The 17013-nt window shown below is 38.7% G+C and overlaps 5 protein-coding genes across 5 annotated transcripts; 2 read left to right on the forward strand and 3 right to left on the reverse strand.

Moving 5' to 3' along the window:
• Positions 1–1033: 1033 nt before the first annotated feature.
• LOC101315140 (MLP-like protein 423-like) lies at positions 1034–1876 on the reverse strand. Its single transcript, XM_004297607.1, has 2 exons — positions 1641–1876; positions 1034–1548 (listed from the first exon to the last, which is right to left on the reverse strand). Exons 1-2 carry the CDS (start codon positions 1831–1833, stop codon positions 1268–1270), a joined length of 474 nt encoding a protein of 157 aa, XP_004297655.1. The 5' UTR covers positions 1834–1876; the 3' UTR covers positions 1034–1267.
• A 1331-nt stretch (positions 1877–3207) lies between these two features.
• LOC101315428 (serine/threonine-protein kinase PBS1-like) lies at positions 3208–5837 on the forward strand. Its single transcript, XM_004297608.1, has 7 exons — positions 3208–3660; positions 3759–3949; positions 4030–4228; positions 4305–4471; positions 4566–4670; positions 4946–5068; positions 5150–5837. Exons 1-7 carry the CDS (start codon positions 3591–3593, stop codon positions 5354–5356), a joined length of 1062 nt encoding a protein of 353 aa, XP_004297656.1. The 5' UTR covers positions 3208–3590; the 3' UTR covers positions 5357–5837.
• Positions 5838–6145: 308 nt separating this feature from the next.
• On the reverse strand, positions 6146–8110 carry LOC101290948. The gene is made up of 3 exons (XM_004297609.1): positions 7335–8110; positions 6505–6809; positions 6146–6317 (listed from the first exon to the last, which is right to left on the reverse strand). The coding sequence occupies exons 1-2, from the start codon at positions 8054–8056 to the stop codon at positions 6536–6538; spliced, it is 996 nt and encodes a 331-aa protein (XP_004297657.1). The 5' UTR covers positions 8057–8110; the 3' UTR covers positions 6146–6317; positions 6505–6535.
• A 972-nt stretch (positions 8111–9082) lies between these two features.
• Positions 9083–11165, reverse strand: LOC101291234. Its single transcript, XM_004297610.1, has 2 exons — positions 10653–11165; positions 9083–10525 (listed from the first exon to the last, which is right to left on the reverse strand). The coding sequence occupies exons 1-2, from the start codon at positions 10912–10914 to the stop codon at positions 9426–9428; spliced, it is 1362 nt and encodes a 453-aa protein (XP_004297658.1). The 5' UTR covers positions 10915–11165; the 3' UTR covers positions 9083–9425.
• Positions 11166–13912: 2747 nt separating this feature from the next.
• Positions 13913–15611, forward strand: LOC101291520. Its single transcript, XM_004297611.1, has 5 exons — positions 13913–14120; positions 14241–14400; positions 14512–14592; positions 14974–15097; positions 15213–15611. Exons 1-5 carry the CDS (start codon positions 13988–13990, stop codon positions 15258–15260), a joined length of 546 nt encoding a protein of 181 aa, XP_004297659.1. The 5' UTR covers positions 13913–13987; the 3' UTR covers positions 15261–15611.
• Positions 15612–17013: the final 1402 nt, after the last annotated feature.

Consider the following 17013-nt stretch of genomic DNA (forward strand, 5'->3'; position numbering starts at 1 on the left):
GGAGCAAGGGAACGTGGTGAACCGGTGGTCGGTAGCGGCGGCGGTCTGGAATCTTCCGGCGGCCGGTTCGGAGACTTTCCGGCCGGTTCTCAGGGTGAGACCGGCGGCGTTGGATCCGGGACGGAGAGAGCTTTCTGGGGATATAAAATTCCGGTGGAGGACAGTCGGAATTTTGGTCGGAAATCGGGAAAAACAAGGCTGCCCGATATTAGGGTTTTGGTTTTTAGGGTTTAGAAAAAAATGGTGGGCTATTGGCTCTAGGGTTAGAACAAAGTGCATGATAACGTGATGAAGGATTAATGGTAGAGACAAAGAGATAGCAAGAGAATCATCATCTTATTCATTGATAGGAGCACTTTATATAGGGAATTACACAATACCAATATGGTAAGGATATGAATACATAGATCTAGTCTAACTACATATCCTATTGACATAAGGCCAAGGCACACATAGAGAATATCCTAAAACACCCTTGTATTTATCAATATTTGTTTTCTTTTATATGAACATTTATCAATATTTGTACTTACACATAGTTGCCAATAATTGTGATCTGGCTCGGTAGGTAAGAGTCGGACAACAAATTATTTATTTGATATAAGATGTGATTGTGGATTATGAACATATGGTACATTTGTTTTCTTGTGCTAAAGATCGGTAGCTCATAGCTAGTAATGATAGAATTTGAATTTTGGATCTCCGGGTGTGACGTCTAGTAAGTAGGTCTACAATCTTAATGTTGGAGATGTGATCCAAATCTTAACCCTTACTCAGTTGCTCCGAGTCAGTTTTGGAAATGAAACATCGGTATATAGTTAGTTGGAGATGTAATCTAAATTTTAACCCTCAGAGTTACTTACAGAAACGAGAGAAACATCGGCGCAACATATACATGATCATTAAAAATTTATGATGAGACCTACGTCACTAGCTATTAGATCATAATATCTAGGTCTAGGTTTGACATTGGATGAATATATGTCCAATGTTTGATCATCGTCGAAGAGAAGGTGATCTTAAATCTATATTTATGCTCCTTTCCTTCTTTTGTATTTGAGAGACTTTTGTTGTTAGATACCCTTACTTTAGATGCTTTAATTTAGTTCAAGGTGGCATACATAATAAGACTTCAGCTAGCTCGTCACTTTATTTATTTTGCCCAAATTTATATAAGGGCTACTCATAAGTAGGAAAAGTACTCCAATCTTCAAAGCTTAATTTGGCCATTTGACCAGTAATATATGTTGAAGCAAATTCTAAGTGATCAATGAGCGAGGACATAGTCATCGAGCTCTTTGAAGTTCTTGACAGCAAAGTCCTTAATGATGCTTGGCTCAGGAACCTGCTCGTGAGCTTTCTCATACTCACACGACCACTTGACCAAGCTCCCCTCTCCCTCAGCTCCCTTGGGAATCACAGTCAGGATGCACTTGAAGCTCTTGTAGTACTTGAGCAGATCACCGTCGATCACCTGGTACGCCACCGCCTTGTTTGTTTCATCCACCATGTCGATCGTCTCCTTCGACACCTTCACAATCGGAGAACCTACACATGCATATATGCCTTATCGATCACCTATGTAATTTAGTACGTAAAACATGTAAAACGCTATATATGACAATTAATGTTAGTTTTACCTTCAGAGTATGTTATGAGGCGAACGGATCCAACAGCCTTGCCATCGCCTTCAAGGACATCGATGCTCTTGTAGTCATGAGGGAAAGCCTTGGGGAAGACTTCGGTCGAGTCCCTGATGCTTACCCAGAACTTGTCCGCCGGAGATTTCACTTCGACTTCCACATGAAGCTTTCCAACATCTGAAGGCGCCATTGATAAGGGAATGCAGCGATGGATAGTGAGTTGCCTGAGTGGAAGTGAGGTAGGGGCATGTATATATTAGGGCTGTGGGGATGGCTTAAATGGAGTAGGAGTAAGTTCAACTACCCATATTAAGAGCCTCCATAAGAAATTCACCACCAGATCATTGATACATCACATGCATGCATGATCCACCGCCTGCAACAGGAGTCGAGACCGAGGGCCCAATCACTTGAATTCTACACTATGTGCTACGTGCTTTGTCTCTAGCTATGTATATCTTGTTCTCCCGAGTTCACATCCACACTAATCGTTTTCAAGTACCTCTGGTATTCATATCGTAAAAGTAAAAGAAATTAACTTTGAGCTAATTAAGTTGGAATCTGGGAAAATGAAGGGAGGAAGTAATAGTGTAATAGCTAGTTTGAAGTGTGTGAGGTACCAGAACTAGTTGCTCCATAATGGACAGCCATTATGAACTGGAAAACACTGATATGATCTTCTCAATTTGCTAAATACAGTCGATGGAGAAGAGAACTCTTAATGTGTGCTTAATTAAAGTTACCAAATATAGGTTTTGTGTTTGATTGTCTTCGTTCATATTAGGTTAACTCAATTTAATATCCGCCATGACAAGTGCTATTTATTAAGGATCTTTAACTTGTTCTTTGTCATAATTTTAGTTCTTTTAGTTTTACATCTAAATTTTCACATCTAAATCATGATTTTTTAAGTAATTCTAGATGTTGTGGGAACACCCATAACAATAGAAGAGTACGAGAGAAAACGTAAAAATATCGAAGAAAATGCCTTTCGTTTTGACTCTTGGTCTTATAGCTGTAAGTATGATTTTAGCTTGTAGTTGTTTTATTATTCATCGAAGAAAAGAACGAGAGTAGTACAGTGCCTTCCTTCTCGTACACTAGAATGAATCGCTGGCACACAAGCAGTTTTGTGATTCTGGAGAGCCCTTTAGAATCCAATCGGTATGTGATGCATGCCTTTTAGAAACTTCAAATTCAAAATGATAGGACTTAACTTCAAAATGGAAGATTGGAATATATCAAGTTAGGGTCCCATATAATGCAATATACTATTAACCCTTCTCATTGCGGTGTCCATTTCAGTACGTGGACTGCAGGAATGGCAAGAAACAAAAATTAGTAACCAAAAAAAATTATTACACAAACAACAAATGAAAGCACCATCTCAACGGCTACTCCTCCATTTTTTTTTTCTTGAGCAATTCTGAAAATGTAAACAAGAAGTGAGAAGAAAGAGAGATGTAGCAGCAGCTTCTCTTTCGTTATCAAGCAACTTCCCCCATCCAAAATGTTAAGCAAGCAATACCAACTTTTCCTTTTCCTCTTCTCTTTCTTTTTCTTCAAGCACAACCTCTTTCTCTTTCTCTCTCTCTCAGAACCTCTACTGTTACTGTATTAGGTTGTTGAAGAAGATGTTATGTTGAGTACTCTCTCCTAATAATCCAAACTTCAGTTGCTCTCTACGTACTCCATTTCGCAATTCCCATTACCTTCCAGTCTCGCATATCTCAGTTTCAGCTCGATATACTCTTTTTCTTTGTAGGTATTTTTTGGTGCGAGCATCACCTTTCATGAAAGTAGTCGACCTTGCACATTGATCTGTGAGACAAGTATCACAGAACCAACTTTCTCTCCATCACGTTATGTCTGCTTCACATACCACAATCAGTCATTTCAAATTCTAAAAAGAGAGATATTAGATCAAATTTAAGGGATTAAACCGTAATGCCTTTCGGTTTAGTCTCAGCATGGAACAAGCGCAGAAGGTCCAAATCTTATGACCATACAGGCCCTTGTATGTTCTTCCATTCTTTCTTCTCCTCTTCCTCTCTGCAAATTTGTTTTTCAGGGTCCTCACCAACTTTGAATGCTAATTTACCTACTCTCTTTCAGGGGCATATAAGCCGGTGGAGTTCTGGCAACTCGATGATCAAACACCTCAACAGAAGAAAAGGCACCATCATGGCTCATCAGTGTTTACACTCAAAGAAATGGAAGAGGCAACATCTTCATTCAGTGACAAGAACTTTCTGGGGAAAGGAGGATTTGGCCGTGTATACAGAGGAACTTTGCGCTCAGGAGAGGTATGTTAATCTCTAATAGAATGGTAAAGAGTACAGTCCAGTTTTTCAGCACATACTGATATCTGTCTGGAAATTTGAAGGTTGTAGCAATAAAAAAGATGGAGCTGCCTCCCTTAAAAGCAGCAGACGGAGAACGAGAATTTCGGGTAGAAGTAGACATCTTGAGCAGACTTGATCACCCAAATCTGGTTTCTCTGATAGGTTATTGTGCTGATGGCAAGCACCGGTTTTTAGTGTATGAATATCTGCAGAAAGGGAACCTGCAAGATCATTTAAATGGTAATTCTCAACTCAAATATGCATACTTCTAACCCAATCAGTTTTCTAACCATCAGAATTATGTATTGTCTCATAGGAATCAAAGAGAAACACAAAATGGGTTGGTCTCAAAGGCTCAGAGTGGCACTTGGATCAGCAAGGGGCTTAGCATATCTACATTCCAGTTCTGCCGTTGGAACTCCTATTGTTCACAGAGATTTCAAATCCACCAACATTCTTTTAGATGCCAACTTTGAAGCAAAGGTATGAAAACTGAAACTTAGCTTGATGTTGCCTTTTGCTTTGTTATAAACTTGGACAAACGGATACAGCTGAAATGTTGGTAACTTTTCTGCAGATATCTGATTTTGGGCTTGCCAAATTTATGCCAGAGGGAAAGGAAATGTACGTGACTGCCAGAGTACTTGGTACATTCGGCTATTTTGATCCCGAGTATACATCGGTACGTAAAATCAACCACTTATTTTTCTTGTAGTAGGTAATGCTTCACCATCAAACATAGTTGCACTTAAGATCACAGGTTCAAGTAATCCAATCAAACATTATAAGTATGACCAAGTTACCAACTAAATAATGTAATATTCCTATATCTTGTGAGAGGTGATGGAATGCTTTCTATCATCTTAACTCAAACAGCACATGATAAAATGAAATATCTGTATAACATTTTCATCTTTCTCTTTACACTTGTATGACAAGAAGCGCATTTGGCAATAGACAGGAAAACTCACTTTACAAAGTGATGTTTATGCATTTGGAGTGGTTCTTCTTGAACTTCTGACTGGACGTCAAGCCCTGGACCTAAACCAAGGACCAAATGATCAAAATCTTGTATTGCAGGTAGGAAAATTTTCCCATTCTTAGTTTGCACTAGTTAAGTGGCACTCGCAATGAAATATGACCGTAGTTCATATGACTCAGGTAAGGCACATATTAAATGATCGGAAGAAGCTGCGTAAGGTCATAGATCCTGAGCTGGGTCGAAGTTCATACACCATGGAATCTATAGTTATGTTTGCAAACCTGGCATCACGATGTGTGCGTCCTGACAGCAGTGAAAGACCCTCCATGGCTGAATGTGTACAAGAACTGCAGTTGATTATCATTACAAATGCCAAAGGCTTATGAGTGGCCAGCTAAAGAACACACGTACTAATTGCAGGGTGGAGACTGGACAGACATAATGGAGATCTTTTACTTCTTCTACTAAAATGGCTCTTGAATCTTCAAAACTTGTCGACCTATGATCCTAAAAACAATACTCCAGAGCGTTTGATAAGGAATCATAAGTGTTATAATGCAGTGAATATATCAGACAGAAAATAAGATTACACTGAACTTGATTTTCTTGTACAAGATCAAGAGATCAAATAAGTGAACACTTAATAAATGATGTAAGAAAGGAAAATCATTTTGTTGTATGATTGTTTTCTAGAATGATTTTGTAACCTTTCTCTTTAAAAGTTAAAAACTGTTAAGAACACAATTATTTATTAGTTTTCTATATACAGGTTCTCTTGTTGAGTTTCATAAAGCCAAGCAGGGTCTATATAACTATTTCAAGCCAAAAAGCCTATCACTATTACAGTGAGGACACAAATTGATGGAACTTCAAGCCTCTGGCACCAAAGCTAGAAAACAGAAGCGAGGAAGGTAGGAATTCTTTGAGGCAACAAATTGAGAACTCTAGGGAGAGTACAATTATTCAGCTTTTAAAGATATCTTTTGACCAATTACAGATGTAACAAGTTAGAGCACATAGTTGATTTAAATCTACGCAATTCAAAGTTTCAAACTAGAGTTTGTATCAGGACAACAAGTCTGATATTAAAATATGTATAATATCTGAATCACATGTATCAAAATAGGACTGGAATAGTCAAAATGTATGTTCGCAATAGTATCAGGACTACAGAGCACGTAAATAAAACGGAAAATGCCTGATAAGATTACCTGCAACAAAACAATTCTCTACCATACGTGAACACAAAGGAAAGCACGACTTGCTGGAACATAGGGTCAATCAGCCTCTAGCCAAACTTCAATCAGCTGAATAATCTTCACCCTCAAAGACCTCTGACCAATTATCCTGGACAAAATAACCAATTAATGGACTTAGAAACATGCGATCGGACTAGATTTCAATACGTAGCTAGTTATGAGCACATCTTATATAAAATCTTCAATAAACACAACTGAGAGGTCAAGACATGTGAGAGGGAGGGAGAGATGTATACAAGGTAATCGGACGAGTAATGTGGTACTCAGGCATTTACCTAAAAAACACACATCACGTACTTCACATATTCAATAATGATTTTCATTGTCTTCAGAACACAAAGTTTCTGATTCTGAAAAGCTGGTCAAGACTGGAAGTTTCTTGTACATTAAGTGTTTACGCCTCTGCAATGTCAGTAGAATCAGAATGCTATCTGTCTTTACAATGTTGTAACCTGCTTTTGTATACATGTTGAATGGAGCTGTATCGATCATTCTGCAATGCAAGTACGCCTCTCTTGAAGAACTCATCTGAGAAATCAGTTCCTCACTTGCCTTCAAAAGATGCCAGCCAATTCCCCTCCTGAAATTCACAATATCAGACATCTCCAATCCAGACTCAGTCACAAATTGTGAACTTCAGCTTTTTCTTACGATTCTAGTACTATACCGAGAAGTTTTTTTTTTCTGATGATCCTAATTCATAAAATAATAGAGGTGAAACATGAAGGCATCCAATTATGGTCCAGCCAACCTCAGCCCCGGCTTAAATTTATTTGAATATTTAGCTAGTGAGCCTCCTTAACTCAACTTCACCTACAACTCAACTCAAATGCTCTACCGCTTATGGTTTAGAATGCAAATTACTGAACAATACATAACTAGTTTTTATCATACCATTCTAATGCTTAATACCATCATACCAATACAACCAGACAGATTCAGAAACCACACAAGCATTCAAATTTTTCCAATTACACCAATGCCTAACATATCCATAAATCAAATCACAATATCAATGAAAGCAAAAGAAATAGTCACACATTCCCAATCACAAAATGCTATTCAAGTAACAAAAGCCTCATCACAAAATCTGAAAAACACAAACCTCCGAAGCGGCTTCCTCACTGCCATGTTGCTTATATAAGGCGAATTCTTGGGCGGAGTTGGCGTCGGAGTAGAAGCATTGGCACCCATTTTGTCAAAGCAAACCTCCACAGTTCCCGCCAAAACTCCACCTTCATCTTCTCCTCCAAACCCTCCATCTTTCTCCTCAAAGCGCTCACCTTTACCCTCAAAGCTCTCACCTTTAACCTCAAAGCTCTCATCTTTACCTTCATCTTTGTTGCTTCTGTAAAACCCAATAAGCGTAGCAGTGTGGGGCATGAGCTCTCTTCTCTCCATCAAGTACTGTTTGACCAAGAAACCCAACAGAGCCACATACCCAGAAGGCATAAGCATTGACTCAGCAAAAGACTCAGCTAAAAGCCCAACTGTGATGTCCAACTCCTCTGACCTCATGACCCGAACCCACATCGACCCGGATTCAAGCTCCTGATAGTAGCTGAAATTCTCAAGAGACTTGAGCTTCTCGAGGTCTTCATTGCTGAGGAACCTGCCTGTTCTTAGTGGGGCTTCGAGAAATGAAGAGCTTGGAGTAGTAGAAGAAGAAGAGGAGGAGGATTTGAGAGTGTAAGATTTGGAGTTGTGGAAGAGTCTAGAAGGGTGTTTGGGGATGAGAAGTGAGGTTGAGGAGGGAGTGAAGTGGGGAGTGGAGAAGAGATGGCGGTGTGGATCCAAAGAGAGAGAGAGTGAAGCTGTTGCAGCCATAGAAGTCTAAACAGACGTGATCAGTGTGGATGTGGAGTTAGTAGACTAGTAGAGAGTAGGAGATGAGAACATCTTACATCATACTTTGCTTCTTTCGTTTTTGGTCAAATTGCTCTATATTTTATTGACACTTGTCTTCGTTTCTGTTCTCCGGAAAATATAATCAGGGTGTGAGTGTGTGACACTTTCATTTTCGAGATGATAATGTTTGTAATGAGGTCTTCTGTCGTCTCTATTGGTTTGTAAGATGCTAAGACTTGTGCAATGATAAATTGAAAGTCCATTATGTTTAGGAGTTGAATGTGTATTATGTTTAGGAGTTGAATGTGCGTCAGTAGACAAAATACGAGAATAGAGATTACTTGTAGGAATGTTCAGGAGTAAAATGTGCGTTACTAGAAAAACTAATTATGTCAAAAACGAGAATGGAGATAATTTGTAGAAAACTTGTACGAATCAACAATCTTGAATTGAATTTGTAGAAAATGAGAGTGAGAATGAGTTGTGTTTTTTGAGAAGAGAATGTGTACTTTCTCTTCAACTTGTCAATACCCCAAATCAGGTCATGCTAAATTTCGTAAGATTTTGTTATCTTGTAGGAGGGGAAGACCAAGTGTGATTTCAAAATTATTTTCTTCATTCACAACAACAAATCATTCTTGAGTTGCAATTAAAACATTCTGTTATTAGAGAGGAGGCTTAGGTCATTAGACTAAAAGACATGAGCTATTTGTTGTTAGGTAATAGGTTCATGACATAATAACCTTAATTTGTTTGGAGAAGCTTCACAGCATGCATGAAAATCTGAGGATGGAAGATACTTCATTTCTTCAGTTTCCATCTCCCTTGACTCCTTGAGTGTGACTCTCAAAAACAAAAATATTCAAAGTGTGAGGAAGAACAAGATAAAAGGATATGAATTCACATTCATACAAATCCCTCAAAAGAACATTAAGTTTTGAAAAGGCCAGAAATTTGTAAAAACGTGTCAAAGCTATAAAGTCAGAAACAAAACACAGAGAAACTGCCAATGATCTGTAACGATTCTATACCACCTCTTGCAATTGAATTCATTTGTACATTTCTTACAGACCAACATCCATGGAAACTACCTTCCAAGTATAATGATTACAAAGGCACCCTCAATTTAAATCTATCTCAATGTTTCTGCGCCAAATTCTCAATCTTCTTGTATCCTTCAGTTACAGCCTTACAGGAAGAGCCCAAACAAAACCAGCCAGTTCAGATTTGCCTACCTCATCTTTTGGCTTTGTACCAGATCAACCACCACCACCCCAAATCTAGAGCAACATTAAAGAGAAGCAAAACCAACCAATCTGGTCATGTAATAACTAACATGCCTCTCTACTCAACCTTGATTCCATTTCTTCATGATCTCCAGCATTATTTCATTCCATGTGTCAATAGCTCCAGGCAAACACCAATGTACACAATCATTTTGCACCCTCTCTTTAACCCCATCAGCAAATGGAAATGGGTGCATATAAGGCCCCGGGTGCCCATCTGGCCTCATCAATGACAAATAGGTCACATCCAATTCTTCAACCTTAAACCCTAAAACCCCTTTACCATTCACCTTAGCAGCTTCCACTTCTTCCACCTCAACTTGCCTCATATCAGCATCCATTCCTTCAAGATTTTTCTCTCCCTTATTGTAAGGTTTGATCTTGGGACAAGCCCCAGCCTTGTCCCACTCACCTTCAAAATGAGCAGGTGAAAATGTAGTCACAATCACATTAATCCCATTCTCACTAGACCCTCTCCTTTCTGTTATGGTCTTCAGGGTAGTCTTTATGGCCTTTCTCAGAACATCATAGAACCCAATCTCAGTGTGATTCAAACCAGGACAGAAATGACATCCTAGAGCTGAACCACCCTCAAAATACACTGCAGGATGCAAGAACCAATGCCCCACTGATAACACAACCATGTCCATCTTACCCATATCAGCTGCCCACCTCTCATCAACTTGATCCAAATACAATTGATTGTGATCAGGCCCTGTTTTTGATTTCTCAACACCTCTAACAAGAAAAGGTGACCAATAAACTGACACATTTACATTGTGAGAAGCAAAGTTCCACCTCCTAAACTTGTTTTCCTCACCATCAGTGTAAACAAGCTTGGGATGAGAGGCAGTGGCTAGCATGCAAAGAAGGGACTCCAATTGGTTCCTGGCCATGGAGTCACCAACAAAGGCTATGTGCTTGTTTCTAAGGAGGTTGAGAAAAGTGTTGGGTTCAAACCTTGGTAAATGGCACTGCTTGGGTTTCCATTTCCAGTAGAGATAACCCAAATCTGGTCTCCCATGGGTGATGCAGTTCTGGCCTTTCTTGATTGTGCCACAGGTTGTGCCATTGTACAAAGGACCCATTTTGTCAGGGAGCCAGTCTCCATCTGTGTAGTCACATTGAGGTTCTTTAGCTTCTGGTTTTTTCTGTTCTTGTTCTGCACAAAACAACAACAACATGCAAAGGCAACAACTTGTTAACTATATACAAAAAATAACTAAAATTTCCAAAAACCATAACAACCCCAATTGAGTAATTAACCAAAACAAAGAAAAATGCTTTACCATGTTTAGATGAAGAAGATGATGATGGTGTTGTAGTGGTTATGGAAATGGGGGTGGTGGAGTGAGGGAGGTGATGAACTGTGGAGGGTTGAGGGAGGTGGTTATGGAGTGTGGAGGATTGAGGGAGAGTGGGGGAGTAAAGGTAGAGGCGGAATACAGCAATGGGAAGTATGACATAGATGAAATAAGGTAAGATTTTCTTGATGAAAGAGCGAGTATAAGAAGGAGAGTGAATTTGATGGTCTTTGAATGGACTACCCATTTTCACTATTTCAAAGCTGCTAGCTGTGTTTGGTTTTCTGGTATGGTTTCAAGCTGAGAATGATGAAGGAAAGGCTGAGAGGATAAACACAGTTGTTTTGTTGAGTTTGGGGTAAAGATTAGAGAAGAAAGAGAGAAAGGAGCAGGTATGCATATGATTCAGTCAAAAGAATCCAAGAATCTCTCTGTTCGGCCAACAACTATGTCCATGTTTTGATATGCCATTGGCATTTGGTGTGGTGATTGTTGTTGTCTTCACGCCTGTTGCAACATGTGGTACTACTATTAGCTAGTACTGCTCTTCTCCTCCTCCTCCTCCTCCATTCTTATTTACTATTTTTTTCTTCAATTATTTCTCTCTTTTGTGATGGCTTTTCATGGAGGGGCTTTTCATGGAGGAATACGATTATTAACTCATGGCTCCTTTTCCTTTTGTCCTCTTTGACATGGGTGTAGCCACCTAACATTAAATATGTTTTAGATCAAACACAAAGATGAAGTTATTTAGCTACGTTTTGTATTAGCCTATTAACCTCAATCTGCCCTAAAAGGTATAGTTCCTCCGTAACCAATTAAACATGAGTTTGGTAAAAGATTTAAACACTGTTTGAGATAGTTTGCTTCTAAAAATAATAGTAACTTTTGTAACGTTAATCTTGTCATGAAGGACATATGACTAATACGTGAATGTATACGTAACAAATTAGAGTCGGTTACCAAATCACATCTTGCTAAAGTTGTAGTTTCAAAACCCATAAATGCAACAAAATAGCAACTGTTGGTGGCCTCCATACAAGTATGCATAATGCGTCTGATGTAATGTTTAGCCAACACACACACATTCTCACATGACCGACTAAAAGGAAATTTGCTTTTGATAAAGGTCAAAAACATCACTCATTGCCATCATGTGAAGCAGAACAAAAGGCAAGAGATGGATGATGCATCACAAGAAATATGCATAATTTTCTAAGGCATTATGGATTTATGGGCATTACTTTTCATATGTTAATTCTTCAAGAACACTAAAAGATCAGAATTCAGAAGTGAAGAACACAAAACAGAGAAACAAGTGTTTTGATTTTGTTAATATATTGATATATTTCACTATTTTTCAGAAACCAGTGAGTAGTGGAGGGCATGTAGTTGTTAATTGATCAAAAACATCATTTGAAGCAGTATGCACGTACTATAACCATTCTCTCACACCATCTTTCCTGTCATATAAAATCTGAACAAACTTGGATGATGTGGAGACGTAGACCCATAATTTCATCATCGCTGTTTTTCCTTTGCCTCGTAACATAATTAACATGCAAGTAACTGCACTTCATCACTATTCAATTCCGTTTCTATCACAGTAATAATTCACTAGCCTTATATTAGTTAACCCTCATAAAAATACGATAGAACATGTTTGGTTGGGTTCCAGATCGAGTACTTCTGTTGATTAACATTTAACAATGGATTCTAAAACCAAAACCAAAACCAATAATGGAGAATCCCAGAAAAAACAACAAAGAATGTTTCTGTGATTCTCGAAACTACAGTAACATGGGGTTCATCAGATTTCAGATCCAATCTAGGCACTCGACAATGAATCATGCTAGCTCTTAGTCTCACATGAACATCGAGCTGGGTGTTTAGTCAACCAGCATATATATCTGATTAAGTATGGCGTAAAATATACAGAACATAAATTATTGTTAATCGTGCACGTATACGCATGCACCGATACACGTTATGAAGCAAATAAAAAACTAGAATTGATATTGTTCAACTAATTTGCATGATCGATAAGTTCATGCATGCTAAACACGACGGGGGAGGAAGCTCGTAATGAAGAGAAGAGGATGGTGCCCCAGAATGGAAGTGGTCCGTGGCCAGCTTCACGATGTGGTCGAGAATGAGATGGGTCGTCGTGTCTCGACTGGAAGAGCCACCACATCAGTGTTGCGGGTCACCGGGTCGGGTCCACGTTCTGCAGCGGTGCCACCGCCTTATAGTTTAGCGTACGGTGGTCAGTGGTGGTCACACAATGACAAGTTCGAATGAGACGCGACAGAGATAGATGATGATGTTTTGTTTCATGGTGATTAATTTCTTTGATAAGCAAGTGGAACCGAATCGATGATCATATGATTCGTATCATCGGAGACATGAATGAGCAGAGAAACAAAGACAAATTGCATTTTGTAAGAAAATAAATGAGACTATACATGTAGGTCTTGGATCCAACTTGTTCAATAGAATGTTTGATTCATGTGATGTGAAAATAGAAGTTACATTTGAGGTACGTTTTACATGTCGCAAGTGTCTTCTATGACACCTCCAACCACATCGATAAAGACACTTTGTTTCATTTTTCTTGATTCTATTTGCCTTTCATGCTCTTCCTTTTAATGGGGTTTGTTGTAGACTTGTAGTGACAGACCGGTAACTACATATCTTAGTAGAAATGTGTATCGTGGTATAGGCATCTCAACCGGTAATTCCAACATGTTATAATTTCTTTTGATTATTAATGAATTTTCTTCTAAAAAAAAGGGTTGTTGTAGACTTGTAGTCATTTTCGTATAACAAAACAAAACGAATCTGATACAAGTGAGATTTTCGCAGTTCGGTTTTCCTAACCTACCTTGGTTTTGGTTTGCGTATGTACGTTATAGATTTTATTCTCATAAAAGAACTCATTAGCTCGCGACTTGTATTTTCACGTATCTTTTGAATCTAGTGTCCAAACAAATTTCGACCGTGAAAACTTCTTTACTAGTTTGTTTGATTATCTAGCCCGAAGTAAATCATATTTACTTTTAAGTTTCAAAACCCGGAGATTTCACACAAAAACTCTTACCGGCTCGACCACCCCAGTAATCCTAGTAGCTTTTTGTACTCCTGGACTTGTATTATTATTATTAATTTTTTTTTTAAAGTGGGTTTTGAAACCAGCCCAACAAGAACATGAATGAAACATAAGAAAAGGTGACTGAAAGAGGTGCCATTTAGCCCATAATCAACCCAAAAAACGACTAGGGCTCTCTGTGTTGAGCAAAGACGAGAAGAAGAAGAAGGCCATGGATGGCAGCAATGCAGCAGCAGCGGAGGAACTGGCCGTTGGGTGCTTCGTCTCCATCAAGACCACCTTGGGCGACGACTTCCAGGGCCAGGTCATCACCTTTGACCGCCCCTCCAACATCCTCATCCTTCATATCCTTCCTCTAATTTCTCTAATTGCTTTTCAATTTCGATTTCTCTGCTAACCCTAACCCTAGAAAACCTAAAAATGCGATCTTTCATCGATTTCTTCCTTAACTTTTGGGGATTCACAAGAGGGTTCCAAAGGAGGGCCGAAGCGAAACATCAGGCTACTCAAGGCCAACTTTATCAAGGAGTTGAGCTATTTGGGTCAAGGTGAAGACCCACTTGACATTAAGAACTGTTACCTTGATCTTAATAGTCTCAGAGCCAGAGAGGAGTCAGCTATCAGGTGATTTACTTGGTACCCAGTTGGAGTTTTAAGTCTTGAACTACCCAATTTGGAGTTTTAGTTTGAAATTTGATTGATTGGTAATGGAGTGTTTGGTGTGGTTGATTGCAGGCAAGCAGAGGCAGACTGTGAGAGGATTGGTGTGGGTGTCACTGGCCAGGCTCAGAACATTTTCGATGCCTTGTCTAAGACGTGAGTGCTCTGCTCTTTCTTGTTTAGTTAGTTTGTAGGTAGAGATATGATGTATTGCTCATTGCTGGTGTTAACTAAACTGCATTGTTGGGTTCATGCTCCGACACTGGTTTTCTTGCAAAATGCAAGCAATTGGTTGTGGAGGGCAGATTTTGTTGAACTTAGTAGTGAGGTGTTGCTATTATATTTTATTTTTGAAGTAGCTTGAGTTTATGGGGTTTTTGGCTGTTTAGAACTTTTGAGACACTGATGGATGCAAAATCAAAACTTTCCAGGCGTAATTTACAATGAAGTTGGCTCTAGATTGTGACTTGTGAAATTTGTAATTTGTAAGTTTGTTGAAGTTATGTTGCCTGGACTGATTGTCGTGGTGGTGTTCAGGCTTCCAGTACGCTGGGACAAGACTGTCATAGTTGTGATGAATGAGGTTCGTGTGAGCAGTCCATATCTTCCGGAGTCTGTCAGTGGAGGAACTCCTGCTGCCAATGATCGGGTGAAGAAAGTGGTAAGATACTTGAAGGATGATAATATTTGCCTTATTTAGTACCAGGAAAGTTCGAAAGACGAACACACAAAAATAATGTTACGTTCTGCTAAACATATTTGATTCTTATTTCCAGCTTGAGTTGGAGAGGAGGAGGTTGCAAACTCGTGGTGGGGGTCGGTGAGGGTTATGGTTTCACATCTGCATCTGATTGCTTGATAGGAAATGACTTTCCCTCAGAGGGGTATGTCATTATGGGTATGTTTGTATACTCGGCCTTCTATGAGGGGAGCATATTATCTTTTCTTTGAGGCATTTGAAGGCCTGAATCAAAGAATCAATCTAATTTTAGCATATCACTTGATCTGTAGCTATTCTGCTATTCTTGCTAGTGCAGTTCATTTGATATTTGTTGTGTCATGTGAAGTGTTTAGATATTGAATTTTACACCAATATGGTCATACCCTTGAATATTTGGGATAGTGCTATTTGATTGTGCATTCTTTTCTCACATTAAGTAATTTGAATATATTTGAAAACTGTATCTGCATTTAGAGTTGGTCAATCTTGTGTTATAATAGGATAAACTGTAGGGCATATCCAGACTATCTTTTAAACTATTCACTTTTCAGATACCAGAACATCTGTTTAACTATGGAATTTCCACATACCATACTCAGGGTTTAGGTTGTAACTGAAGTCAGAGTGACATAACATACTCGGTGAGTCTCTCACAGAGTTCAGTGAGAGTGTTAAAACACACTATTAACCAACATATATATAGGCTTTCTCACTGAAATCAGCCTGATATATATAGACCGAATACAGTGAGTCTTAGGGTCAGAGTAAGGCCATCAGTTTTGCACTCTAATTTTTGATAAGAAAAAAAGTAATGTAGGTTGAAGTTGCTGCATAGAGAGATATGTTGAGTTTTTCTTCGGTTTAGAGGTAGATAAGTCGGTTAGTTTGGAATGGAGTATCCATTGGGCAGTGACAACCTATGGTGTTGGATAAACATAACCCTTGTTCAATATTTTTCTGATGGGGCACGCACTTGTTTCTTTTACCTCCTCATCTGCAAATTGATCGGTATTGCTTATGAGAAAGTGGAACCAGCCGTGCTGATGCAAGTTTAGTCAGGTCAGCGAAGTACATGTTGGATAGCTTATCAAATGGATGGGTGGTGTATGTATGATGTGTATTGATGATCTTGAATTAAGATGGGTGGAGTTTCGTTTTAGGCCAATGAATGACCCATTACAAATGTCTAGTCACAATTTTTCGACACAGAAGGCAAAAAGAAAACGTGATGATGCAAGATAAGATAGTGAAGATACTACTTTGAATCATAAAACTACAGTGAAATATACCATCATTCAAATTTCATTAGTCTTGATAATGAACTAGTAGATGAACATTACTATATTGGTAATCAGTCTACCTTTGTGGGAAGATTACCATAATCATAGGTTTTACTCATAACACTCATCAAGTGGACCAGTAGGATATGATCAACCTATAACCTTTGTAGGATATGATCTTGATGATATACTAATCACACTCCTCAATTGTAATCTCTTTAGTTTCTTACTTCCTTCATGTGTTCTCTTTTTCTTTCACAAAGTTGATTAATTAATCGATTAACATAATGTTTTAGGATTTGTAAAGAGAAAAAGAAGGCGAGGTTGGGTGGCTTTTGTGGGGGCAGGGAATAAAGCCTTATGATGTTTAGTTCATTACTTGAGAGGAGGGTTAGAATAATGGAAAGTTCTAGTTCATTAATGAAGTGACACCAGCCAGCCTCCCTAAGTTTCCAACTCAGTGAAGACAATTCCAATCTTTTCTCCAATCGAAAATAGCTCAAGTTTCACATCAAAACATAATTTTGATTTGGAATTTGAGTTACTAAGTGGAGCATTTTCTTTGGCATCTTGTTC

Source organism: Fragaria vesca, linkage group LG4, assembly GCF_000184155.1.
Source record: "Fragaria vesca subsp. vesca linkage group LG4, FraVesHawaii_1.0, whole genome shotgun sequence".
NCBI lineage: Eukaryota > Viridiplantae > Streptophyta > Magnoliopsida > Rosales > Rosaceae > Fragaria > Fragaria vesca.

Coding starts and splice junctions, on each gene's coding strand:
- LOC101315140 (XM_004297607.1), bottom strand. CDS start 1,833: ATGGCGCCTTCAGATGTTGGAAAGCTTCATGTGGAAGTCGAAGTGAAA. Junction 1,549..1,640: donor CCTCATAACATACTCTGAAG/GTAAAACTAACA, acceptor ATGCATGTGTAG/GTTCTCCGATTGTGAAGGTG.
- LOC101315428 (XM_004297608.1), top strand. CDS start 3,591: ATGCCTTTCGGTTTAGTCTCAGCATGGAACAAGCGCAGAAGGTCCAAA. Junction 3,661..3,758: donor TTATGACCATACAGGCCCTT/GTATGTTCTTCC, acceptor ACTCTCTTTCAG/GGGCATATAAGCCGGTGGAG. Junction 3,950..4,029: donor GAACTTTGCGCTCAGGAGAG/GTATGTTAATCT, acceptor GGAAATTTGAAG/GTTGTAGCAATAAAAAAGAT.
- LOC101290948 (XM_004297609.1), bottom strand. CDS start 8,056: ATGGCTGCAACAGCTTCACTCTCTCTCTCTTTGGATCCACACCGCCAT. Junction 6,810..7,334: donor GTGAGGAAGCCGCTTCGGAG/GTTTGTGTTTTT, acceptor TGTGAATTTCAG/GAGGGGAATTGGCTGGCATC.
- LOC101291234 (XM_004297610.1), bottom strand. CDS start 10,914: ATGGGTAGTCCATTCAAAGACCATCAAATTCACTCTCCTTCTTATACT. Junction 10,526..10,652: donor ATCTTCTTCATCTAAACATG/GTAAAGCATTTT, acceptor TGTTTTGTGCAG/AACAAGAACAGAAAAAACCA.
- LOC101291520 (XM_004297611.1), top strand. CDS start 13,988: ATGGATGGCAGCAATGCAGCAGCAGCGGAGGAACTGGCCGTTGGGTGC. Junction 14,401..14,511: donor AGAGAGGAGTCAGCTATCAG/GTGATTTACTTG, acceptor GGTTGATTGCAG/GCAAGCAGAGGCAGACTGTG. Junction 15,098..15,212: donor ATGATCGGGTGAAGAAAGTG/GTAAGATACTTG, acceptor TCTTATTTCCAG/CTTGAGTTGGAGAGGAGGAG.